The sequence below is a fragment of the Brachypodium distachyon genome, chromosome 4 (genome assembly GCF_000005505.3).
Source record: "Brachypodium distachyon strain Bd21 chromosome 4, Brachypodium_distachyon_v3.0, whole genome shotgun sequence".
In the NCBI taxonomy this organism is placed as follows: Eukaryota; Viridiplantae; Streptophyta; class Magnoliopsida; order Poales; family Poaceae; genus Brachypodium; species Brachypodium distachyon.
The window spans coordinates 27,561,497-27,587,704 of NC_016134.3; the positions used below are offsets into that span (position 1 = coordinate 27,561,497).

The following is a 26,208-nucleotide window of genomic DNA, read 5'->3' on the forward strand; positions in this document are numbered from 1 at the left end:
ACCACCCTCACTTCCCTGGCGCATAGAACACACCTCAAGCTGTATCTATTCTCAATGACATGACATCTATAATGAACAGTGTTCATGTTTACATTCATCTCACAACACTTACTCGAAGACATGTTTACTCGTGCTTAATTAGATTTTTGGCATTGGTGTAGTCGAACTGGGCTTCTGGAATTCCAACGGGCTTGTTTGACCATTCAGCGCCACGACATATATTGCAAGAAAACTGAAAAATCTAGTACTGGGGTCTGGAATATATCATTTATATATCGGTTAGTTGTTGAACTCTAATTGTTTGAAAGCCTATAAACTAAATCTGAAAATTGCTTAATATGAAAACTTTACACAATTTCACACTGACTTCAGAAACATTTCGATGGTGACTAGAGCACTCCTAATTAATGATTATTGTCATGTATAACCACTAAATGTTGTGTCGAGTTCATAGGTATTTTTCATTTGACTAAGATGATTTCGAATCTTTTGGCAGTAAGATAGTCATGATGATACATATATACATAACTGCCAAATGTTCCATCACATCAATAGTGCTAGTGGTTTCAATGGCACATATAGTTCTTAGTGGTTTAGTGTAAGTTGAACCTTTATTGTTTTCCTCGCTAATGTGTTAAGGGTCATTCGGTTCAAAAAAAAACAAAACATAGAAAAAGAACAAAACTTAACATTGTCTCCTTTGCTCACGGTAGGCTTTCCAAAGCTCTTTTGCCACCGCATCGCATCCACGAAGAGCTCCTCTTACCTGGAACACCAGGTACCAAGGAGCACGTGTGCAATCATGCATGTGTATGTCTTCCTTGGTTCTCGATGAACAAAAGAAGACAAAGAAACCAGCCAAGAACGCCAGCATGTGGTGCTCAGCTTTCGCTTCCAAAATGTAAATTTTACACCAGTGTGAAAGATCTAGAATCATACATATTCTTTTTCTTTTGGCCTAATTCATCCCCCGTCACGAGATAATGAGAGAAGACAGTTTACCCGTGACGGGCTCTGGTGGTGACCTGGGGATGAATCCTCGCTGCCACGTCGCCTCGCCTGCTCAATGCCTGCAGCGGCGCCGCGCGCTCCGGCTCTCCGAGACGTGCCGCTTGCAGCACAGCAGCGGGCCACCGGTGGAGCCTCCTGGCCGGACACTGCCGATGCGCCGTTGCCTCTGGATCCGAGATGAGACGTTGTTGGGCTTCGAGGTCGAGGTGGTTGGCGTCGGCGAAGACGAACGCGGCTGTGCGCAGCGATGGGGCGGAGAAGCGCGTCGGGGAGGCTGCCGATGCAAAAGAGGCAAGCTTGCCTTCCCTACTTCCTCCACTCCTCGCTCACGCCGGTCCGCCGCTTCCCCTGCTCATATTTGGGGGTAGGATTCAGAAGAAGAAAAAATGCAGAGGAGTAGCCGCAAATCTTGCAAAGAAGGCAACAAATCTTGGCAAGAAAGAGCAATCACTCAAATCTTCAGCGAAATAAATAAAATCAGTGGAACAGGTGGCCGCACGCCGGCAGCCGCCGCACCTTCTCGCCGCCGACGCGCACCAGGCCTAGGCTTTTCCCGCACTGCGCCTAGCATCCCGCCGCCGCCAGCCGGTCCTGGTGGCGAGGAAGCGAGGAGCAGGGCGCCGGCAGCTAGGCGAAGACGAGCACGAAACAGCAGGCCAGGTAAAGAAAAGCCGGCTTCGGTCGTGAGTACGCCATGAGGTGTGTCCTCCTCCTCCAACGGTAAATGGCTAGATATCTAGATGGCCTAGGCCTGTTTCCCCGTCAGGTGCACAATATGGCACAACTTTATCGAATACAGTGAACTCGTTCATAAAACACAAATGCTGAGAAATTGCTGATGGGTACGAATCACGAGGATCCATCGGACGGCAGCAGCAATGTCCTCCGGGAAGGACGTCCGTACCACTACTTTTATAACAAGTCTTGGTAATTTTTGTATCACTTATTTCTATATTACCAAAAATTACTAGACCTACCTACTATTCTATACAAGTGATGAAATGCATAATGGTCAAAGGCCACTTTCATCAATTTGCTGAAATTAACTAAGAATGTTATATGCACCACTTGACTTTGCTACACTTTGGCTTCAAAACAATAAATTATTGATCAAATATTATTTATTTTTTGCTTTCCCCAGTTCCATTTTAAAGGGGATTTGAGACGATGCCCCTTATTTAGAAACCTCAGGACATTGATACTCAATGAGTGGATTGTTTCTACTAATCTGCAAGGACTTCGTTGCATTCTTCACAACTCACCAGTATTGGAGGAGCTCAATCTTCTACTTTGTGAGGTATATTCCATTATTAATATGTTGTATGGATGGAAGGTTGATCTTTGTGGAATGTTTTGTCTTATCTAGAAACTTACACAGGTCGCTGAATTTCAATCAACTGGAGGCCATAATCAAATGGAAAATCTCCTCGTAATGGAGCGCCTCGATAAAGTCAATGTCAGATGTCAAAAGTTGAATAAGTGGGTTGTAACAATAATAAAAACCTTGATTTCTTTTGGTATATCTCATGAGAAATTTATTGTTGAAGAGATTCGGTGACTTCAAAGTGTCATTCGGCTATTGGTATGTATCTTTCATTTTAATATGTTCCTTTTGTTTACCTTCTGCAACTGAACCAATGTAGTGAAAGCAGTCCCGTGTATATATGAATATGTGCTTCCAATAAGAAATTTAGATCTCTTAATTAGATGAGAGCAAAATAAATATATTCTCACACTTGACAATGTCGGATGGAGTCTGATCTCAATGAGTAACCGGCAATTTATATTGTTTGGTTATGAACTGCACACTAGTAGAAATGTTATTTCACTTTGCTTCATAATAATTTTGGGCCACCAGAATTTTTGTTTGATTATATATGCTAAATTGAAGCTATTTTAATTAACTCGGATCCAAGCTGGTATTCTTTAAATTACTGTTAATCTTGGGTGCTTTCTTATTAGTTCTGATATGCTTTGATAATTTAGGAAACACTAGAGTCAGAAGCTGGTCTTGTTCATGGTGTGGTGAACAATCAGAAGAGTTGTCCTGCGGAAGATCAAGTCGATGAGGCCAATCCTGTGGCTGTCTTATCAACATATATTCGTGTTTTGTTTGTCATTGATGTAGGATTGTGTTTTTTAATGCTGGATTTGGCATGGGTCACTATATATAGTGACGGATTGCTATCTTTTGAACCTTCTCTGTTGGATTTACTAGATGATGATGGGTTGTCATCTTTGAATGAAATTCTTGTTTGCATCGAATGCATGTGATGGGTTGTGATATTTGAATCTGGATATGTAACTATGTTGATGGTTGTGTTGAAATATGATTCGGTATATGTATGATGATATATTAGTTTTGAATAGGCATAATTTTGTTTTTCAAATGATTTTAATCATAATAGTGTTTGCATGTGTTGTTGCATCAAATCTCTGACGAGTCAACATCATTGAAAAAAGCACACATAGTGTTTTGCAGTGTGTTGCGTGTTCCCCACGAGATAAAAAACATAGGAGAGCTCCTGAGAGCACACGGAAGCATTTGCAAAAATCACAAATAAAACTTTAAACTTGAATAAGTGACACATATAATTCCAAAAATGGTTCAAGTAGTATAAATAATACAAATGCATAAATATATGTTTAAAATTAACTAAACCTAATGGAAAAATATATAAGTTTTCTTGTTTTACATTTAAAACAATAAAATTTAAGAAGTATGTGACAAAATGATGTATAAAAAGGGATCAATTATTTAAAAAGGAAGACATGAATAATTGATGTCACGGTTGGAATTGATAGATTAATTGAAAAACTAAATGAATACATGCATGGCTTGAAAAAAGTGTCATGCATGATTTGATGAGGTGGCATGGTATGCATGACAAAATGATGTATAAAGAGAGATAAATTTTTTCCCTCCGTCCAGTCTTATACAAATCCACGTCACTTATTTTAGGATGGAGTGAGTACATGATTTAATTGGTGAGATGACATGTTTGAATTGATAATTAAATGCAAAAAATGTAAATGAATACATGCATGGCTTGAAAAAAGAAAGTCATGCATGACTTGATGAGGTGGCATAGTTTACATGGCAAAGTGGTGGGCCTGATGCTGTGGCATATTTGCATGTTGAGAGAAATAGGTAGTAGGAGGTTCCTACTTAGTATGTACTAATTTGTATCACCCATCGGTTTTATGTATGTGTTTTCTAAATTTATGAAAAGTGTTTAATCGTCCCAAGTTTATGAACCAATAGTGTGTTTTACTCTTTCTTATGCATGCCTTACAGAAATAAGCTTTGCACTGCAGTACAATACATGCGTCGTAGAACATCAAACCTTTGCACTACACTACAAATACTAGATGATACCCCGCGCGTTGCCGCGGAACCGTGTGTTAATACAAATGCATAAATATACATTTAAAATTAACTAAACCTAATGAAAAAATATATAAGTGTTCTTGTTTTACATTTAAAACAATAAAATTTAAGAAGTACGTGACAAAATTATGTCTAAAAAGTAAACAATTTTTTAAAAAGGAAGACACGATTAATTGATGTCACGGTTGGAATTGTTAGATTAATGAAAAAAGATGAATACATGCATGGCTTGAAAAAAGTGACATGCATGATTTGATGGGGTGGCATGGTTTGCATGACAAAATGATGTATAAAGAGAGATATTTTTTTCCCAAAAAATTAATACTCCTTCCATCCTGAAATAACTGACGTTGATTTGTACAAAGTCTTATACAAACGTCACTTATTTCAGGACGGAGTGACTACATGATTTAATTGATGATGTGACATGTTTGAATTGATAACTAAATGCAAAAATTGTAAATGAATACATGCATGGCTTGAAAAAATAAAGTCATGTATGACTTGATGAGGTCGCATGATTTGCATGGCAAAGCGGTGGGCCTGATAATGTGGCATGCTTGCACGTTGAGAAAAATAGGTAGTGGGAGGGTTCTACTTAGATATAGAATATATGCATCGTAGAACCTCAATTTCTTATAAAAAATCATGAATACAATACATTAATACATCTTAAAAAGAGTTGCCGAGTAATACATTTTTGCACGAATCCCTTCCAAGTATGAAGTGAACAATTAATACAACCGAGCAGCGATGAGCAATTGTGCTTTGGCTGATGCACATTGACTGGTCAATGTCCTATGGACATACTTCAGCACCGTTATCATATGAAAAAAGATTTGAAATTTATAATTAGCAGACGTTCACTTTTAAATTTAAAAAAAAGATTTGCAATTTATAATGAGCGAACTTTGATTTTTTATTTCCCGGAGCGAACACTTTGCTAGCCATCAGATTAGGGAGATTGTGTCTGGGATCGTGCCACGTGTCGGTGACAATTTTAGTTCTGTGTGGGTCTAGTTCTGTGCGTGTGGCAACTTTACCCGTCACGCCAGAAGACTATGGAGTGAACGCTTAGTTCTGTGGAGTTGCAACTTTAGTTCTGTGAGAATAACAATTTTAATCGTGAGGACGACGACTTTATCTGTCATGCCGGAAGTCTTCGCTCCCTGTTTCCGTTCCGAATGATTTACATTCTACTGCTGGGTGGAATCATGTCTCTAGCTAAAACTCCACCACGCGCGTACCTAAAATACGTTGTCTAGATTCACGAAGAACATACCTTAGGCAAAAAAAAATTCATGTATTTGGCAGGAACCTACTTTCACCGGAGGAAGCACGGATTTTGGTCTCCCGTGGATAAGAGTTTATGATTATGCACAAGTATATGGTTTTGTTTTTTACTGCAAGTGTTTCTTTTGTTTGTTGAGGGATATCATGTTGTCCATTTTATTTCTTATCTTGTTTATTTGAACTTTAGTTGGGTTCATTCGAGTTCTCTGACGAAGTATAACTTGAAAAAACAGTAGAAAAATATATATACTCATAAATTCACAAAGAGCACTCATAACCTTATACTGAATAGAGAAAAGTATTTTTTTTCTACTCTCAACTATTCATCGAATTTATTTTGGTCCATTAAGAAAATTTTAGACTTTTTCGTTCCTGGTCTTCTCAAACTGGACATATTTAGTTCTAGACCCAACCAAAAGCGGTTTTTGGATGTTGTACGTGTCCGGTTTTTTTACCTAAAGTATGCATGTCGCACCCAACTCATCTTTTTCTTTCTCCTCACTTTCAACATTTCCTTGAGCAGTTGGTGGGTAGTGTCGCCGACTACCATCACGCTCACCTCGGTCATTGTTTGAAAGATGAAGCTAGCTGACGCGGATACCGTCGTCTTTTAATCCTGCATTTTTTTCTCAGTAGTGAGCCCTTCACATACATACAACATTGCTGCTTACCACCATATTGTCTAGCACCCCATTGCTGCGGGCACATCACACACGACACCAGCGATAAAATGTCGACGGCCACCTCGTGTGTTGTGCCGGCACATAGAGCCCTGTCTACACCATGGCCACAATCGCAAGCTTGTGCTCTGCGATGGTGAATCGTCCCTCATTCTAGCATATGCAAAGCTGCTTCAGGGGGAGAAGCATCGATCTTGCCGCGTCAGCAAAAGTGTCTGCACTAGCTTTGTCTTCCGAGCGATGAGTAAGGCAAAGCAAGGAGCCGGTTGCGAGCGGCGAGGTACTGGAGACAATGTCCGCCAACTGCTCGACGAAATGTCCAATGCGAGGAGAAAGAAGGTGACTGACCAGTGGACCCAACTAGCTATTTTCGTTACCAAAAACTATACAAAAGTGATGATTGTGAAAAGAGAATGCCTATTTTTCAGTCGTCTAAGAAATATTAGCAGTTATTTCTCAGTTAATAATCATAACCATCCAGTCAAGATTTTTTTATCCATCGAAATACTAATTTTACACGAATCTCAATGATTGAATCAAAGATAGTTATCATCAACTAAAAAATAGTTATTTCTTAGTCGCTTAAGAAATAGCAAAACGGTTGTGAAAAGGCTAAAATGCTCTGGTCATATGAGACCAAATTTCAAATTTGTACGTCGTAGTTTAGTTTTTGCCGCAAATGAGCTTCTTTAGTTCTTTTTGGCAATTGCATTTTTCTTGACCGGGAAATTGCACTTTTTTTTTTCTCCCATTCCTCCTCGCCGCCGTGGTTCTCCGCCTCAAGCTTCTTTACCCAAGCATCTACGCAGTCCACAGGCCACAGGTTTCTATCCAGTCAGTGATTGCCGGATGCGGACGGGGCGCCCGGGAGGTAGGTCGGCCTGAAGAACTGCCGGCGGCGGCGGCGGCGGATCCGGCTCGCTGGGGTGCCACGATATTCCATGCCTCCCCAAGATCCATAGGTAAAGGATCCACGAGTTCTTGCTTTTACTTCCGAGGTGCCAGTTGATGCAGTGAAGGATCTGAAATTTGTTGATTTTACCCCCAATCCCTTGCTCCAGCACCGGCGCTCCCCATCTGTTCGACGCTATGTCTCTAGAGCAAGAAGCGGTCTCCCGCAGGCGCAACGCGACGCCTGAGGCAATAATCGGCGGTGGAGATGGGATTGATGTCCTCCCGGATGAGATCCTGCAGCACGTGCTGTCGTTCCTGCCGGTGCCGGAGGCCGTGCAGACCTGCGTGCTGGCCAGGCGCTGGCAACACCTCTGGAAGTCCATGCCAGTCCTGCGCGTCACCGGTGAGGGGTGGATACTGAACCGGCGGGGTGTCAGGAAGCTCAACAAGTTTGTGAACCACCTGCTGCTCCTCCGTGACCGCACCGCGCCTCTGCACACGTGTGAGGTAGAACTCGGTACTTTCCGGAGCCAGGATGATCCGCAGATCAACTTATGGATCCGACATGCTCTGTTGTGCCAAGCTCAAGTGCTCAGTGTTCATTTAAGCCGTGATAACAATAGTTTTGACCTGGAGGACCTGCCTCTTGTCTCTCGGCACCTGACGAGGTTGGAGCTTTGCAACGTGATGTTAAATGGTAACATTCTTAATTTTTCTAGGTGCCCAGCACTGGAAGAACTATGGATGAGGGATTGCTACATCGCACTTGATGTTATCTTGTCTCAATCCGTTAAACGGCTGACCATCCTTGACTGTATGTTTTATCAAAATGCACGGACTCGAATTTCCATCCCAAGTCTCGTTACATTGGAATTTACTGAATGTTGGGGGAGGACTCCATTTCTTGAAAGCATGCCATCATTAGTAACAGGATCTGTTAAACTCACAAACTGTGATGATTGTTGTGGTAAAGAGGCTGGGAGTTCGTGTTTCAATGTCAGTAATACTTGTGAGAATTGTGGTGCCAATAATGATGGCAATGGAGATTGTGTGCTTCTCAACGGTTTGTCAGAGGCTAAAAGCTTGGAGTTGATAGCTAAACCTGGTGTGGTACGTTTGCATTTAATTATTTCCTAACTTCTGTTGCTATTTGTGAAATCTGATATGTTGTGTCTCTTACACTACTGTGTCATCATTTGATATTTGTGAAGTAGCATGTGTACAAGCATTTTGCTTCCACCTGTACATTTATAAATCCCATCATGTTTTCAGCAATGTGAATAACCGGTTATTTTAGGGATTTTCTTATTTTCTTCTGAAGTCACACTTTCTGCTTTGCAAGAGGAGTTTTAGTGTTTTTGTTGGCTATCAACTATATTTCTTATGGATTTATGTTGCTCAGGGAATAAAAGTGGAAGTTATGAATATTTTAACTAAACCTAAGTCATGGGCGTACATCCCTATGGGGAGTTTAGTTCTAGGTATCTAGATAGGGGATGACATCCCAGTAGTATCATCTAAATTAGTTACTCTCTCCGTACCTAATTTCTGTCGCAACCTCTTCAGGAATAACATTTTATAGTAACATCCTCAGAATTACAGAAATTACAATGGTTTTTGTTTGGTTTGTCGGAATGCGGCGATATTCGAGCTGCTCCTCCTCGTCGCCGCTGCCTTGAGGAGCTGCTCCGCCTCCACGTCGCGTCGCCGCCGCCGGATCTCGAAGCCCCTCCTCCTCTTTCGCAGCCCCTTCTCCTCCTCCCCGGGCTGTGGCGGCGGCGGTCCATGCTCCTCCTCCTCCCCCTTTGAAAACCATCGGATCCGGGCTCCCATCCACCGGATCCAGGCTCCCGTCGACCGAATCAGGGCTCCCAATCACCAGATCCGGTGGTCTCCGTTCTTGTGGCGCGGCTGCTGCGAGGGGAGGGCGATAGAAAAAAGAGGGAGATGGGGGAGGGGAGCGCGGCGGGGAGAGGCGACCGGAGTGCGGCGGCGGAGGTGGCCGGAGCGCGGCGGGGCGAAGGGGAGAGACGGAGAGGGGAGCTCGATGGGGAATAGACGGGGAGGGGAGCGCGATGGGGAAGATACGGGAGTGTTCTGGGAGGGAGAAGACAGAGGAGTACATCATGCAGGGGACGGTGGAGCTCAAGTGTAAAAAATAGAGGGGGGGGGTTTGCAAAATTTCGGTCGCGTCAAGAATTTCGGTACAGAGGACTTCTATATTAGTTAGGGCAAGGGATTAGATAGGAATATTAATATATTTATTGTTAGGACAGTGGAGATTAGTTTCTTCGATATCAAGTTAAGCCTTCCCTATAAAAGGGCCCCATGTAATCGTTGCGAGGCAAGTTAAGAATAAACCAATCTAGTTATCCTGTCTCTTCCCCATGGAGCTGCCGCATGTAATCGTTATGAGGCAAGTTCGCCTCTTCGGTCCAGGGTCACCCTGTATAGGTCCTAGAGTCATTAGCCCCCATGTCTTGAACCTGGATCATGACAATTTGCTAACAGAGCAGTCGATATTCACCGCTGCCTGATGCCACGGAGTTCTCCTTTCGCCAAGATTGAAGCTACATATGACAGGATTCAAGCTGCGTTGGACAAACTGCAACCCAACCCTTTCGCAAAGGTTGAAGCTATGCTTGACGGGTGGAGCAATGAAAAGCAGCCACGCTAACAACCATGTCCCCAACAGCTGCAGCGCCGTTGGTTTCACCGTTGCTGCCCCGATGGGTGACTCTACAAAGCAAGCCATGGTGCTAGTGCAACCTGTGGCAGGAGCTTGTCGGCCTTGCAGAGGCGCCTTCGCTAACTAGCAGCTCGAGTACGACCTGCAAGTCCAGCAGGGATGGGGTGGGGTGTGGTCAATTATGGGCGGTGGTGTTGCCGTGTACGTCTTCAAGCTTGCAAGGAGCTGCAGCAAGTGCCTTGGCCATCAATAGTAGGGAAGGGTCTCTCAAGGCGGACACCACACGGAGGTGATCCCTATCAGTGCAGGCAAACATGGTGAGACATACTGCAGCAACATGGAGGTTCCTTTCCTGCCCCCAGGCGCAAGGGTGAGGCCACTTCTTCCGAAAGCAGCAGGGACATGGGTGCCTCCTCCTCCAAAGTTAGAGGTGCTGCACAGCCATGACTAGCCATCAGTTTGGGGCCTCCTCGGACTTCAGCCGTGGCCACCGCCACAGCTCGAGGATGAGCTGCTAAAAAAAGAGGGTGTGATGTCATGGACGTACATTCCTAAGGGGAAGCAGTCCTAGATATCCAAATAAGGGAAGAAATCCTAGTAGTATTTTCTAAATTAATTAGGCAAGATATTGCTCCCCCTAGTGTCTCAGATTTTGTACTAACTTAGTACAAAGTTGTACTAAATCTGAGACACTTATTATGGATCGGAGGGAGTAGATAAGAATATTAAGATATAGTTTGTTAGGAAAGTAGAGATTACTTTCTTGGATGTCAAGTTGAGTCTTCCCTATAAAAGGGCCCGTGTTATAGTTTTGAGTCAAGTCGAGAACAAATTGATGTAGTTATCCCGTCCACTTCATCCCTGCCCTTCAGGTGCGGCTACTTTCCTGGAGCTGTCGCACCCCTTGGGTCCAGGGTCACCCCATACATGCCCTAGAGCCATTATAACCTATAAATTTTTATATGGGTTATTGGCCTCTTTTTGACTGCGCCCAAATCAAATCATGCTTTTCTATATGTGTGGTGAGTTTCTTTTACTTCAGTACATCGCAATCTGTACTTCAAATATTAAATTTTGAGCTATTCCTACTCTACATTGTTTACAGTTTATTTTCAGAAGGGATTTAATGCGGTGCCCAACCTTTAGCAAGCTAAAGACTTTATTACTCAATGAGTGGTGTATGAAGACCAATCTTAGTGCACTCATATGCCTTCTCCAGCATACACCTGTTCTAGATAAGCTTACCATCCAGCTTTGTGAGGTATATGTTCTATAAATCTGATAGCTGTTCTCATTTAAGTTACCATGCATGATTTAATGAATATTTCTTTCACAATACAGGCAATCAATAGTCAAATGGTAACTAAAGAAAGCTACAATCCAATAGAGCTCCCATTTGCAACTAAGAAACTTAAGGTAATGGAAATCAAGTGTGAAACGATTGATGAGAAGGTTCACAAAATTTTAGCGGTCTTGGATACCTATGGCATACATATTGGTCAAATTAATATCCATCGGAGTATTGGATCTTCTGAAGGTTAGTTGGCCATTGACACTTGTACATCTAGGTCCCAAATTCAGTTTTCGTGATTAACTAGAACGATCATGTTGAGCCTACAGAGAATAAGATTTTTTTTCAGGAATCGGGAGCTGGACCTCCTCAACCCTGGAGTCAGAGCAAGCTCTCCCTCACATTTCAGGAGCTGGACCTCCTCAACCCCGGAGTCAGAGCAAGCTCCCCCTCACAGAACGCTCAGCTTCGGAGCATGATTGAGCAGATGGCAGACAGCATCAGCAGATACAAGCTCAGCAGCTGCACGCCAGCTCCTCACTCAGATCTTGGCCCGGCTTTCTGGAACATCCAACTTCAGTTCTGGTGGTTCAGCTCATAATTAGCGTGTTGTACTCCACCGATCTGTGGAGCCCTTCATCATCCGTTATCACTACTAACTAGCTAATGTTTATGCGCATGCTGGTTTATATTGTGTTCGGCACTTCCCTGTTGTGTTCGACGGGAAACAGGAGCACTTCCCTGTTATGTTTATGGACGACTTATGTTGAATGGGATTATACTGTGGATGGACATATGCTACCGTATATGCATATTTCTGTAGGGGCGAACTTTTATCTATAGTTTGTTTTTATGTTTGGTGTTATTAATTTGGTGGTAGATATGAGGAGAGAATGGTAAAGAAAAACGAGATTTTGGCACCTTATTCGACCCCGAAACAAGTGCACCTGGAGTCCTAGACCAATGATTGGTAGATGGGCTTTAACGTCTACTCCTTGTTCCTAAATGTTCGAAGTCTTAACTTTGTTCTGAATCGACTTCTTGAACTTTGTTCAAGTTTTATATACTCCCTCCGATTCATATTAATTGTTTCAAATTTGTCCAAATATGAATGCATCTATGCTTAAAAAGCGTCTAGATACATGTAATATTTTGACAATTAATATGGATCGGAGGGACTAGTGCGATTGATTTAATAAAACTAATTTTGTGGATTTTTCTATAAATTTGTTCAATTTAAAAAGTTTGACTTAGTACAAAGTTAGGATTTCAAATATTTAGATTTAGGAACAGATGAAGTATATTAGAAATAAGGTCGATCATTTGTCAATTTCTCTCCATTATTCGTCTCTCTTTGGCATTTCATCAAAATAACCTGCAGCTGCATATGGCATCCACTCATTTAAAAAGCATTTTATTAACGAAGGAATAAAAAGATTTAACTAGTTATACCGGATTAGCAAAATCCAGAAATAATAAGCAGTTGTTCAAGCGAAATTTGGAAGTTCAAGACCCGCTTGCTCCGTGAAGCCGAAGTAAAACGCCTCAAGACCGTCGTGCCCAGGGCTCTCCGCGGCTCCGCTCTCCCGGACTTCGTTCCGAGCAGAGAGTTCACGGCGGCGATCTGGTAGTCGTCTCCTCTTGCCGGCGGCGGCGGGTCTTCCAAGCGGAGTGAGGTGAGCGTATGCGTCAAGAGCCTCTCGCATCCCCTCTGTTTCCATGGCGTTCTCTGCCGCTTGCTTAAATCATTACATTTCGTTTTGCCAACAGCACCGGCGCCCACCGCCTGTTCGACGGAATGGCTAGGACGCGCAACGGCAAGAGACTCAAGCCAGACGCCGGGGCGGGCGGCGCGGACCGCATCAGCGCCCTCCCGGACGAGCTCCTCCACCACATGCTCTCGTTCCTCCCGGCCCGCGACGCCGTGCGGTCGTGCGTGCTCTCCAGCCGCTGGCGCGACGTCTGGCGATCGTCGCCGGTCGTCCGCATCACCCGCAGCAGCGACCGCTGGCGCAGCCCGCAGCACCTCAACAAGTTCGTCAACGGCCTGCTGCTCCTGCGCCGCCCCGTGCTTCTGCGCGAGTTCGAGTTGGAAACCTTCCGTTACATCCCTAGATCTATAGTGCGGGGTGTTGCTGCTGGTGGTAAATTCAACGACAGTGAGGAGCCACTCCGATACGTGGAGCTCTGGATGGCCTATGCTATAAATTTCCATGTGGAGGTGCTCCGGGTCTGGGTTCGCTCATTGACCAGACCTCTGAAGCTGGTCCAAATGCCTCTCGCCTCCCAGCATTTGACGACCTTAGAGCTCGAGTGTGTAGTTCTGTGCAGGCGTGCTCTGGATTTCTCAAGGTGCCCCGTGTTGGAGGATCTGAAGATGAGGTCATGCAGATTTACTGCCGTCAGTAAGTTGTCATCCCCGTCGGTGAAGCGTCTCTGCATCACCAACTGTCAGTTTGACTATCAGTTCCGCACATGTATCTCTGCCCCTGGTCTTGTTTTACTGCAACTGAGAAGCACCAGCGGCTGGACTCCTGTGCTTGAAAGCATGCCATTGCTAGTGACAGCGTCTGTTGCGCTTGATATCTTCTGTAGTGATAATAGTAGGCATGACGACTGCGGAGATTGCCATTCTGGTGCGTGTCTTAATTGTTATGGGGTTCGTGACGGCAGTGACAAGTCTGTGCTTCTCAGAGGTCTGTCCAACGCTACACATTTGGCTTTGGAAGCTGAACTTGGGGTGGTATGTTTGCACCGCTTCTACCTTGGTTCCTAGTGTTTCGTTGTTCACCATTCATACTACTAGGTCGCTTGTTTATCTATGATTGCATATATTCATATTCTTGAACTCTATGCTCATACAAGCTTCTTGTGACTTGTAACCACCAGTTGTGTTTTCTATATGTTTTCATGCTTCAGTAAGGATATCCTTGGCAAGTTGTTTGTGTTCGTTTGTGTGGATGTATTATTGCATTTTATGGTTTTGGAACTTCTGACATCAAGCTGTTCTGAGAATTAGGAAATAGTTAGGCTCTTGTTAATTTCTGCAGGATTTAGGTTGACATCACTATAATAAGGATATTTCTGTGTTAGTAAAAAGAACTTTATGAAGTGAGAAGTGGACTGTGGATGTATTTTGTTATCTCTTTGTTTTGCTCAAAATTCTACCCACTATCTCTATTCTTTTTATCTTGAATGTCAAAATTAATTGTTTCTTTTACTCTACCCAGCGTGTTTTCAAGCTAGACATGACATGGTGTCCCACATTCAGCAAGCTGAAGACTTTGGTACTTGATGGGTGGGATCTTGATTCTGACTTCCATACAGCACTACTTCGCTTTCTTGAACACGCACCAATTCTAGAGAAACTCACTCTTGAACTTCGTGAGGTACATGCAATCTTTTTTGATAGTTGCTGTCTTGCAAAGTTATCATGAATAATTAATTATCCGAGATATTTCTGTTCTCTGTAGGAGAGATTTATGAGTATAGAAGAAATTTGCAGTCCAGTGGAACAATTGGTTTGATCTGAGCACCTAAAGATTGTTGAAATCAGATGCATGAAGAATAATAGAAGGGTTTACAAATTCTTGAGCACCTTGAGTACATATGGCATAAGTCCTGACAAAATCAAACTCGTGACCAAAGATGGTGAGTACACATGTAAGTTAAATATGGCAATTTCACTTCACATAATTGTTTATTACTGTATATCCATGAGCGAACAAATGTTTCCATGGTCTTCATTGTTGACTAAACTGCTCTTTCTCTGATTCCCCTTGCCGACTTTGAACGATATCCATGATTAACATGCAAAACAGTATGCTGATATGATCCTTGATTCAAACTATATGCTTTGTAAATGAGTTGGTAACTCATAGGGGCTCAAGAGAATCTGTTTCAAAAAGTCTTCCATTGGAGATATCAAGAGTGCAGATACTGCTGTATTTTAGTCTAGACTGTACCATTACTTTAAAGTTTTTTAATTATTTCTTAGATTTATTTTTTCCCTGGTCTATGTGCATGATGAGATGAAGAAATACTCCATATTGTAAAGCAGATGGAATAGTGTGCATTTGGGTGGTAGATGCTCATTCTCGTGCTGCGTTTATAGTTGTTGTCTTCCATTCTCAATTATTTGTGTTTGTTCTTTTTTTTCCAATTATCTTCACACATACCAAAATCTGGAGAAAAAAAGAACCTTTTCTTGGTGTCCAATTTGATTGTTGCACGTCTCGTTAAGAAACTCTAGTGAATGGAGTCTTCTTTTACCATATGACATACACCGGTGTCGAGAGAAAACATAATGCATGTCTTGTTGTTTGGAGATGATTTAATTGTGTTATAATTCCCCTTGGTTCGTTTCGAAGCTCTTTTAGTTCAGTGCCTCGATGTTATTTTTTGTTCTAAACTTCAAGTTGTGCGTCGAGTCATTGTAGGTTTCTTCAGTAAGATGCCAGTTAGGGCCTAGGGGTGTTCAAAACGTAGGTCGTCTGAACCTGTGAAACTGTCCTATAGAAAAATTTCAGCTAGAGCTTTGGCTGATGTCACATACAACGAAGCAAAATGTACTACCGTGTGGTCCGCGCTATTTTGCAGATTCGAGTAAACCCGTACTCGAACCCCATGATGGCCTAATACCAGTATTTGTGTGTCACTTCTAAGGCTGCACTGAGCTGCTCAACTGCAAAATCGCTTCCCTAATATTTTTAATATTTCTACTTGTGTTTTCTCGAGCAATTGAATGTTTCTACTTATATCACAAATGAAACCTCATAACTTACCATTCTCTCGTCATGTTTGTGCAGACACATTATCTGATGGATCAACCAGCTCATCTGACCGATCAATCTCATCTGACGGAGCAACAAACCCATCTGACGGATCAACCGGCTCATCTGACCGATCAATCTCATCTGACGAAGCAGCCAGCCCATCTGAGGGAGCAACAAACCCATCTGACGGATCAACCGGCTCATCTGACCGATCAATCTCATCTGACAAAGCAGACAGCCCATCTGACGGAGCAGCAAACCCATCCGACGGCTCAACCTACTCATCTGATGGAGCAACAAACCCATCTAACGGCTCAACCCGGTCATCTGATGGAGCAACCAGTTCTTGATTTCACGAGTGTCGATCACCTGGGTTCTTAGGAACGACTGTCTGCTGCCGCTTGTAGCAATGGAGCTCCGAATATGTTGTACTGGATGCTTGACTGTACTCTCTGGTCCTTACTAGTCGTACCGTTCTGGTTGCTGCGTAGCAATTTTTGTGCAGGATAACTACTTTTGTCTCGGCTAGTCCCTAGCTTCCTCCTGAAGATATCCTTTGTCCACTTGGGCGTTGCCTACTGGAGTACCGCCGTTCACATTCTGTTGGTCTTCCAAGGCAAGGCACCTGTCAAACGTGCCCGGCGACCGGTGACGATCAAAGTGCTTGTATGTAAACTTGTAAAGTTTTCTTACATGTAAACATGGAAGGTTGGTTGACGAGGAACCCTTGCGGATTAGATGGAAATGGGCAACAATTCTACTCGTATACGACCTGGAAACTAACCTGATGCGCCATGAAGAGCAGGAAATATAAGGGTGGACAAGGGTCCGTAGGAAGACCGGGAACCATAGTAGATCTGCAAAAGCAAAGAAGTCGATTTTAGATAGGAACACCACCATGTGTCCATGTCGAGTTCCCCTAACTCGCCGGGCATCCTCTGTTTGTAAATGTAGTTGTACTTCGTGGACCTGATATAATACAATCGAAGTAGAGTTCTTACCCAATCCGTGGGGATCTAAACCTTGGTAAACACCTGCATCATGTTGCCTGTCAAAAAAAACATACAACACGTGAGCACGCGACCGACCACGTGTCCACGGTTTGTCTGTGCGGCGCGGTGCTCCGTCCAAACTATGTTTCGAAAGAAAAAAAATAAAAACGTTAGGAAAAATTGAGAAGGTAACATGATAATTTCTTGTTCTTAAAAAACATAATCCAACGATTTGTTTCGACAAAAAAGATAGAATAACGGTACCAATTTTTTCCAAAATATGTGAGATCCAGCAAAAACCCACACAATTCTGGCCGGGCAATTTTCCCGCCAGCCCTGGACCTCCAGATCTGGCCGCCTCCTTTTCTTTTCCCCTCCCAAGCTCCCGCCGCCTCGCTTGGGGTGAGCAGCCGCCGGGCCTCGGTCAGCAACTGCTGTGTGGTTCGCCGCCGCCGCCGCCTCCTCCTCCTCCTCCGACCTCCGCCGCCCACGGGAGCCGAGCTGCCATGGATTCACCATCCCACGATACTCCTCTCGCAGCCGCCAACAATATCGAGGTACGTTTCCACTCAGATGGATGTTGCTGCCCCGTATCTTTCTCCCCCTCACAGCTCCGTCCTCTTCGCAGCCCTTCTTTATTCTTCCCAAGGCCGCCGCCGCCGCCGCCGCAGCGTCTTCCAGTTCCCCACCGACAACAACTACCCGGACCCGGCGGCGAATCGACGTTTCCCCGCCGTCATCCCCCAATCCCAAATCCGCAAAGAGGCCGCGGAACACCGAGGAGGAGGACGAGGAGGAGGGGGATGTCGCGCTGTACGAGCGGCTCCGCCTGGAGGCGTTCCACCGCACCTGGTCCAAGATCCAGTCCACCATCGATGTCTGTCCGTCCGTCTCTCTTGCCTCAGTCAGTTTTTCGATCAATCAGTCTTGTTCCTCATCTTGCAATTGTTTCGTTTTGTTTTGCTTCCAGGAGGTCCTGAGAGACATCAACCTCAAGCTGTTCGACCAGGTGCTGCAGTGGGTCCACGAGTCCTTCTCGGCGATCCGCTCTGTTGCGACACCGTGCCCCGCCGAAATCCAGCAGCCGTACCCTCTTCTAACCGATGTCATCTGCAGGAAGATACCGACGGCGTTTGTTCTCACCAGTAAGCACTGCCGTGCCACCAAGTGTTTTTACTGATTGCTTTGTGCTGGTGAGGAATTGACTGATGTGGGGATTGGATATCTCACTTTTGCAGAGAATGCGGAATTTGTTGACGACGTCACGACATTTCGGGATCTCACGGACCATCTGGAGTCAAATGGATGTCACCTGGCCAAGCTGTCGGCGACTGAATTCGCAGCAAAGCACGGAGTCGGTGGTTGCTTAAGGAGCTTGTTGAGGCAGCTGCTTTCAGATGTTCCAGATGTGGGTCACATCACACTGCAGCTCAAATCTATTAAATTGGCAGTGTCGATTCAGAATGGAGTTGTATAAGCTCTCCAAGGCATAGTCTGCTGCGCTGAATTTATTTTATAATCTGCTGTGAACGGATAGACATAAGATCAGGAACAAGTTGGTTAACCAAAAAATGAAGTAGCCAAGTAGGCAAAAGCGGGTGGGGAAACATGATTATAGGAATCCACTGCATTAGCAAATACGACCTAATATGTGTATTGCTTCTTTTATGGAACAGGTAGCGGATGTATCTGCACTTGCATCTTGGTACTGTGGAGTCGAGAATTATGATCAACCTATGGTTATCATAATTGATGATTTAGAGCAATGTTCTGGTGATGTCTTGGGAGAGCTTGTGATAATGCTGAGGTAAACTTTATGTTTCGTTGTGTTCAAGCATTTTGCTCTTGTGTGGGGATGTGCTTCTATGCAAACCCAAGTAGAAGTTATTTTTGGAAAGTGCCCAGGTAATTGGAAGCTTTGAAGAAACTCTGATTTGGGTACTCATGCGATTATACCAAAACCAGGATTACATAAAACTAGATGGAACGTTTAACTGGCATCTTTTTTGGACTGCTTAACACAAAATGTTTGTTCGGTAGCTTCCACTCCTTTTCTGTAATTTCCTTCTCCATGCCACTCACCAAGTGTTGTTTAGCTCCTCTGTAGAAGAATAATTTTTTTCTCAAAAATAAATAGATAATGAAATATAATATGTACATTTTTCTTTCTACAATTGCTTCCACCAAGAAACTTGAATTGGTGGGGTCACTTTCGCATAGAATGTTTGAAAGCATAATACTAATTTCTCTGTTGCAGTGAGTGGGTAGTTAAGCTTCCAATGTTCTTTGTAATGGGGATAGCAACTACGCTTGACGCACCAAGGAAGTTGCTCTCATCGGAAGCTCTTCAACGATTAGATCCCTGTAAGCTCACTTTGGGATCTCCTTCTGATAGAATGAACGCGCTTGTGGAGGCCATCCTTGTTAAACCATGCGCCGGATTTTCCATCAGTCATGAAGTTGCAGTCTTCCTCAGAAATTACTTTTTCAGGCACGATGGGACAATAACATCTTTTATTAGTGCTCTCAAGGTTAGTATTCATGTTAAGCCCTTAAGCTATTCATGTTAGCAATGAATATGTTCTCCATTTTTCATGCAAAGACTAAATCCAAATTTACACAGCTTGCATGCAGTAAGCACTTCTCCATTGAACCTTTGAGCTTCTTGTGTATGGGAATGCTTGAAGAGGATTCTGAGGTTTCTATTATTTCCTATTTCCAACATAATACAATGTTGGCTAATTTTATATTACTACTACAAGCTAGATTTTATAGGGCCAATTCTTTTTGGCTTTTAGGACCGGCTTCTCCTAGATTTTATGGACATGATTATCTTTGTTTGACTTCATTCTGATTTCCCACCCTACAGAACTTTTGGCGTGATAAATTTGATGCACTGCCTCAAGCAATGCAGAAGAGCGCTTTTGGTTTACCCTCATGCACAAGGTATAAGACTCTCCTATAGTAATTTCCATCCATATTATAGGTTTAAAACTTTGCATTGCAGGGAAAATTACTCAGTCAAGACTGACAACGTGGTAGAAGGGTTGTCTGAGCTGATGAAGTTTCAAAAGGACTGGAGCTCTGTTCTCTTGGTAGGCTTGTGGTTCTACCCAGAAATTTGCTATGTTTACATCAAAGACATTTTTCATCCTTATAGAAAATGTCTTCTTTCAGTTCAACGCTTCAGATATTTACATGTTCAGTGTTCACATGCTTTCTACATGTGAAGGATGGTTAAAAACTGACAGCTCATTTGGCATCCATCCTTTCATTTCATTTGGTATAAATGAAATGAAATCCAATTCTTGATAGGATTTCATTTGGCTGAATTTGAATTCCGGGTTAAAAAATCATGTGTCTACCACTTGGATTTGTAGAGTGAGAGACAATTCCAAACTAATGATGGCTTTTAGAGAGGAATTAGGGTTAGTTATAGTGTGATTCCATGGAATTTAAGATTGAATTCCTGTGGCCAATTCCGTGCCAACCAAACAAGTTCATTTCTGGAATTCATTTTGAATTCCAGAATTCTATGCCCAAATGATGGGTGCCAAACGAGCTGTAACAGAAATTTGTATTCTCTTTGTATTTTACTCTAGGGTCCAAATTTAATGATACCAAAAATATCTGCACAATTTGAAATTATAGATACAGCAGAACTACGGATTGCAGTTTCCATAGTTAAAGCATCTTTAACTGATTAATTGGAAATATGCCAAGTCCATAACACTGAATATATATCTTCCACTTCATGATTATCCAGTGCTTGTATGAAGCTGGAAGACATGAGAAAATGCAACTTTTAGATATTTTCTGTGAGGTAATCAACCCGGATATGCATACTCAGAGGGCTCCAAAGAGTGACCTGCTTATGTCTAAAGTGACCAGTGAAAATCTATCAAGTGGAAAGTCAGGTGCTGGTAGAAGATTTATAGATCGGGCATTGGATACGGTAAGGTAAGATCGGAGTTCCTTTCAGGCTGCTTGATGCACCAAAGTTTCTTATTTATTACAATTTGTGAAAGCTCCAGATTACTTAATGGAGTTACTAGGCCATGGTTATTGTATTGTGTAGTAATATGGACAACTTACAATTACTATTGAAGAAGTGAGACTCTAAATTTTTGTGGCAGTTACATAACAGTACAGGCTGATTTTTCATTAATGTGAAGGCAATTCATAAAGAAATTCATTCTTTAGATTCTGATAAAAGAGCACATGCCTGATTGAAATCTGTTCTCTTGGATCAGATACATGCCGACGGACAAATTACTTCGTGTTCTTGATGTTTGGAGCACCCATTTAAAGGGAATGAATGAGGTATTCTCACTGCTTATTTGTAATGGCTGACACTTTGAGAAAAGAAGTATTAAGTCATACGGAGTACAAGGATAATTTATATTATGTCTCATGAAATCCTTTTGGTTGAGTTTATTCACTTGCTAAAAATTACTTTCAGTTTCTGAGCAACAGTTTTCATTTTCTTGGGTGTTTATTTGGAATCTTGGTAGATACTCTGAAATGGAGCATATTGTTTTGGTTATCTGATGTTCAAATCAATTTCCATTGGTGTTTGTTTTTGGTTGAACTAGCTTCTGGCCACTCTCCATTGGTGGACAATTTTTTTGGTAAATGGACCTGTAATTCCTCACTGGAGAAACTAACTATTGGCTTGTGGCAGACAGCCAGACATAATAATTGCAATATCTGTATTGACTGCACTTTGTTCCTAGTTATGAACATGTCCATTCTTTTCTAGATTACTGACAAGGTGAAAGAGCTTCAGTCAACCACAATCAGTACAGATTCTGTGAAGATCACAAAGGATAAGTGGCCTAGGTTAGTACTTGCTTTATATCATCTCATGTGAAATTTGATTGACAAAACCAACATTAAGAATGCCAAAATAACAGTGCAGTTATTGTTGGTTATAACCAATAATGGTCATGCAAAAATTGACATACCGAATCATGATCATTATGTTAATGCTCAATCATAATTAGCTGGTTTGTTTCATTCTATATACCTGCTAACCCATCAAGCTGATGTAGTAGTTACTTGCATTACGATGCTGTGATGTCCTTTGGCAAAAATGGCTTATGATTTGATATTTATCAGTTTTGATTAGCTAATACTGGCTGACTACCACTTCTTGCTGTATCAGGAGATCAACACATAGTTCACCAAATAGAGTAGCCCCATTAAATGATAAGGCTACCATGCTTTTGGATGATATTACCAGGTAAAATTTGTAGTACGATATGTCAACTCGGCAACATTTTGATTGTACATTTATATTACTCTGTTTGGTGAATCAGATTAATGTTATATAATTGTTATACTCCCTCCGATCGGTATTACTTGTCTCAAATTTGCCCAAATATGGATGTATCTATGTGTAAAAGATGTTTAGATACATGTAATATTTCGACAAGTAATTCCGGCCGGAGGGAGTGCAGTGTATTTGTTTGCTCACATTTCACCTCAGTTTGAAACACAGTAAAACATTTGTTCACGACTTGATTGAGAAAAGCAACAGCCAAACACCGAATAATATTTATAAGAGGTTGAACCAAATGTGATGTAATTACCATAATCCACTGCAATACCAAATATAGCCTAGCTGTACTTGTTCACAAGACATTAAGGTAATAACTGTGATATACAATGAGATTTAGTAATTAACATCCAACCATGACCGATAGTTAAGTTGATGTTGTGAACCGAGAAGTCGCTTATCATATTTTTTATCTCTTTATTTTATAACTGTAAGTCATTTAAAGTTTTCTCAGCATCTAATCTCTAGATATTCAACAGGAAAGTTTTGGTGCCTGTTGAGTGCTTACCTTTTCATGAAATCATTTGCTTCAAAAATGTTGGCGTTCTGCAATCTGTAAGTTTATCATCACAGAATAAGAACTGTTATTATTGTCTAACACATATACTAACAACAATTCTGATCTTCCTGTCAAAATAAATAAATTCTGATCTCCATTGCATTGAAATCTAGGCACTGCTTGGAAACCCAAGAAGAATGGTTCAGCTTGATCTGCTGAAGTCACAGAGCTGTCTTAAATGCTCTTGCTGCAGTAAAAATAGAATTGCGGTGTCAGCATCCTTGCATGACACATCAATTATGTAAGTCCATGCTTTCGTTATATTAACATCTGGATTTTTACTCCTATAAAGATCTTAACTGGTGGCGGCGGTCTGTCACCATCAGTCTTCATACCGCACCACCTGTTGATTTGGCTAAAGCATTGCGGTGAGAATAGATATGGGTTATTTGATCTGAGATAATAAATAGTACATTCTCTATAAACATGCAATGTCATTTTTTTTGTCCACAGCAACACACGGGCATTGGCTAGTGTTTGCTGATATCTAAGGGGCTGCTATGCTTGGAATCTAAAATTCTAAATACCACTACGATACAGACTAAGCATAGGCTCAAACATCGGCCAAATTTTGGGCAAGCACCTTGGCCTTGGCCAGCCAAATTTTGGTAGGGTAGGGTTTGGCTCAAAGTAAACACACCATATTGTTGAAATGGCATGGCATGTTAGCCATCTTGTCCTTGACATGATGTCCACGGTACTGACTCCACTATATGATTTTGAAGAAGGCCCAATGAATGGCAAGATGGAAATTTTAAGGGTCTCACTGGCAAAATTGTATGGATCTATTCTGAGTTGAAGTTTTGACTAAAGAATAGAGATTATAGACTCATGTTGAAGCTTAGTCAAGCAAGACTGACATTTTTAAGCTGATGTGAATCCCTTTAACTTTGCAGGTGCAACCTAGCCCAAGAATATGGTGACGTAATTAATGTCCATGACTGGTACTTGTCTTTTGATGGAATTACCAATAGTACACATTCAAAAGGGAAAAGGAGACTGCTTGGTTCCCCCTCAAAAAAGAAATCAAAAGCGATGCCTCGACAGAGTGAATCTATGATCCAGTATCCTTGAACTTATAAATTTGACAAACTGAGGTTCATGTTTCTTATTTTTCAAATATTATTTTATAATTTCTTTACATACATTTTTAGTCTAGGTAATCCTTGACTCAAGTCTTCCAGAGCACGGTTCTGCAGAGCTGTCACTGAGCTACAAATTACCGGACTTCTTCGGATGCCAAGCAAGAGAAGGCCAGACCTGGTGCAGAGGATTGCATTTGGTCCTTAAGACCTCCATGTTTGGTGAAGAATGCACTCTCGAAGCATCAGACTGGAATGATGGAAGATCAGTAAAGCCAGTTTACTGTCCGCTCATTGTCTCCTATGACCGGTTTCTGCAGACTTGGGGCTTTGCAGTTTTCTGCTCTCTGCTAATTCCATGGGTATTCAGCAACGCCATGGAACAAATGAAATGCAAGCGAGCAACGATACAAAATGTTTTTAGAGTTGTGGCCGTTGTGGCTAAGGAACGACTTTCCTTTTTTCTATTGCAGTATATATGTAACAGATAGCATTAGTTCACTCTTTGTTTTGTTGTCTGGAGCCACCTTAACTCAAATACAGCCTTTGTGTGGTTCTGGTGTATCAATTTTTTGAGCATTTGTAAATTGTAATATGATGGATACAAGATTTATGACACAGCCATAAGACAATGGATTTCTTAAAAAAACAAAGATTGAGATGACTGGCTAATCTTGAATTCTTGATCCTTAGTTATGCTTGCAATCAAAGTGAAGTTCACATCTTTTATGACTTGTACTTTCTAACTTCGTAATGAAGGAATTTGTACAGTCATATTTACTGCGGATAGTACACTATCATATCATGTCTTCTCTTGTACATTTGCTTCACAAGCAGGCTTCTTTGACAACTATGGATCATACCCTGCTAGTAACGAATCTGTTTGCTATGGTCGTTTGAGCTCCTTTATGCAGATCGTGTATTTTTTATTAATGTTTTTCTCACACTTGGGTTGGATTAGCTGGAATATTTTGTTATACAAAGAACTTGTCTAAACTGTAGTAGTATTTGTTTTTTTTAGACACCCAAGCTGAAGGGCTTCTTGCTCCAACCTTGCAGACTTCTTTCAGGAGTCGCCCCCTTTAGCTTCCTAAGTTGCTTCTGTGGGCACCTATCGCAGGGTTTGTGAAGAGAAGCAAGAGCCTGCGTAGAGTTACTTCTCACGGCAGCCAGCGGGCGGGAGGCAGGCTTTGGCACAAGCCACTGCTCTGCCTCTGCGAAAAGGGGCCTAGATTCACTTTGAACCTCTGGCCACTTTTATGGTGAGATCTTGGTGATGATGTGTTTCTATTTTTTACCATCCATTTTACAAGCAATGTTGCAATCATATCATCTCCAATTTAAGTAAGCAGAGATCTTGACATCATTCTCTTGCTCAAGCCACTGTCGACTGCTTTTCACCTGTCTTTTGGTGTGTACCCTGATCAGAAGTCAATGGTCTTTATGACATTCGTGACTCCCGTTGTGCATTTGTTGGTACGCCCAGCCCATCCATCAGCGAACTTTTCACCCGTTTAATGGAGAGGGACTTCCAACTCAGTTGGCCAGAAAAATCACTGCTTTCTTGAAAAAACTCTCGTTTTCACCTCCTGCGTGAAAATAATGGAGCCTTCTGGAACTGAGGAATTTAATAGGGATCAGTCTTATTTTTCATCCTTTTAGGGGCTCTTTGATTAGTAGGACTACGAAAACCTAGAATAGAGTAGAAGTGCACGTGCAAAACAGAGGTTTGAAAAACGTAAATACGGATGTTTGATTAATAGAAATAGGAAAAACAAAAAAATCATAGTTCCAAAATAAGTGACGTGGAATTGCACGTCACTTATTTTGAGACGGAGGTAGTACTAAACACGGTCAAACCACTTGGAGAAGTATAATTGGAATGTTAATTGATATGCCACTGAAGACTCTGATCTCATTCTTGAGATTTGAGTGGGTTGTAAAATCCCTATGTTTTCCCTTTGAAAACAATTGAGATCAACGTACAAATTTCCTCAGTTTTCCGTTGGTCCATTCCTTTAGGTAGTGTTTAGTTGAGATAGTGGGGTAGAATGTACCGAATGGTTCTAACAATTGAAATGGTTCTCGTGTTTGGTTTGTGGAATGCATGAAACTGAAATGGAACCACTTGATTCCACATAAGGAAATATGCCTAACCATCTCATTTCCCAAAAAGGTAGAAATCATATGGTTCCAAGTGGATGGAGTGG

General features: G+C 42.2%; 3 protein-coding genes and 2 long non-coding RNA genes across 8 annotated transcripts; 4 read left to right on the forward strand and 1 right to left on the reverse strand.

The window, feature by feature from the left end:
- Nucleotides 1-670: 670 nt before the first annotated feature.
- On the reverse strand, nt 671-1,758 carry LOC106866754. The gene is made up of 2 exons (XR_001407635.2): nt 1,528-1,758; nt 671-1,359 (listed from the first exon to the last, which is right to left on the reverse strand). It is a non-coding gene; the product is annotated as an uncharacterized LOC106866754 (long non-coding RNA).
- A 19-nt stretch (nt 1,759-1,777) lies between these two features.
- LOC112272326 lies at nt 1,778-3,276 on the forward strand. 2 transcript variants are annotated; one of them, XR_002965976.1, is made up of 4 exons: nt 1,778-1,938; nt 2,153-2,308; nt 2,390-2,593; nt 2,998-3,276. It is a non-coding gene; the product is annotated as an uncharacterized LOC112272326 (long non-coding RNA). The 2 variants fall into 2 exon arrangements; XR_002965975.1 differs by having other exon boundaries at nt 1,778-2,308.
- Nucleotides 3,277-7,113: 3,837 nt separating this feature from the next.
- On the forward strand, nt 7,114-12,174 carry LOC100845334 (F-box/LRR-repeat protein At3g03360). Of its 2 annotated transcripts, none has more exons than XM_024463647.1 (5): nt 7,114-7,337; nt 7,437-8,379; nt 11,064-11,219; nt 11,300-11,495; nt 11,587-12,174. In XM_024463647.1, the coding sequence occupies exons 2-5, from the start codon at nt 7,465-7,467 to the stop codon at nt 11,730-11,732; spliced, it is 1,413 nt and encodes a 470-aa protein (XP_024319415.1). In that variant the 5' UTR covers nt 7,114-7,337; nt 7,437-7,464; the 3' UTR covers nt 11,733-12,174. The 2 variants fall into 2 exon arrangements, with proteins under 2 accessions (XP_024319415.1, XP_003577732.1); XM_003577684.4 differs by having other exon boundaries at nt 7,118-7,337; nt 11,599-12,174.
- A 543-nt stretch (nt 12,175-12,717) lies between these two features.
- Nucleotides 12,718-16,803, forward strand: LOC100844915 (MEIOTIC F-BOX protein MOF). 2 transcript variants are annotated; one of them, XM_014902098.2, is made up of 5 exons: nt 12,718-12,925; nt 13,020-13,992; nt 14,480-14,638; nt 14,723-14,912; nt 16,058-16,803. In XM_014902098.2, exons 2-4 carry the CDS (start codon nt 13,048-13,050, stop codon nt 14,774-14,776), a joined length of 1,158 nt encoding a protein of 385 aa, XP_014757584.1. In that variant the 5' UTR covers nt 12,718-12,925; nt 13,020-13,047; the 3' UTR covers nt 14,777-14,912; nt 16,058-16,803. The 2 variants fall into 2 exon arrangements, with proteins under 2 accessions (XP_014757584.1, XP_010237851.1); XM_010239549.3 differs by having other exon boundaries at nt 12,719-12,925; nt 14,723-14,900.
- Nucleotides 16,804-17,337: 534 nt separating this feature from the next.
- On the forward strand, nt 17,338-24,682 carry LOC100845634 (origin of replication complex subunit 3). Its single transcript, XM_003577685.4, has 17 exons — nt 17,338-17,573; nt 17,645-17,893; nt 17,987-18,161; nt 18,255-18,424; nt 18,693-18,823; nt 19,274-19,547; nt 19,640-19,714; nt 19,886-19,962; nt 20,024-20,111; nt 20,783-20,976; nt 21,270-21,339; nt 21,779-21,858; nt 22,184-22,261; nt 22,837-22,912; nt 23,030-23,157; nt 23,813-23,980; nt 24,101-24,682. Exons 1-17 carry the CDS (start codon nt 17,523-17,525, stop codon nt 24,204-24,206), a joined length of 2,190 nt encoding a protein of 729 aa, XP_003577733.1. The 5' UTR covers nt 17,338-17,522; the 3' UTR covers nt 24,207-24,682.
- Nucleotides 24,683-26,208: the final 1,526 nt, after the last annotated feature.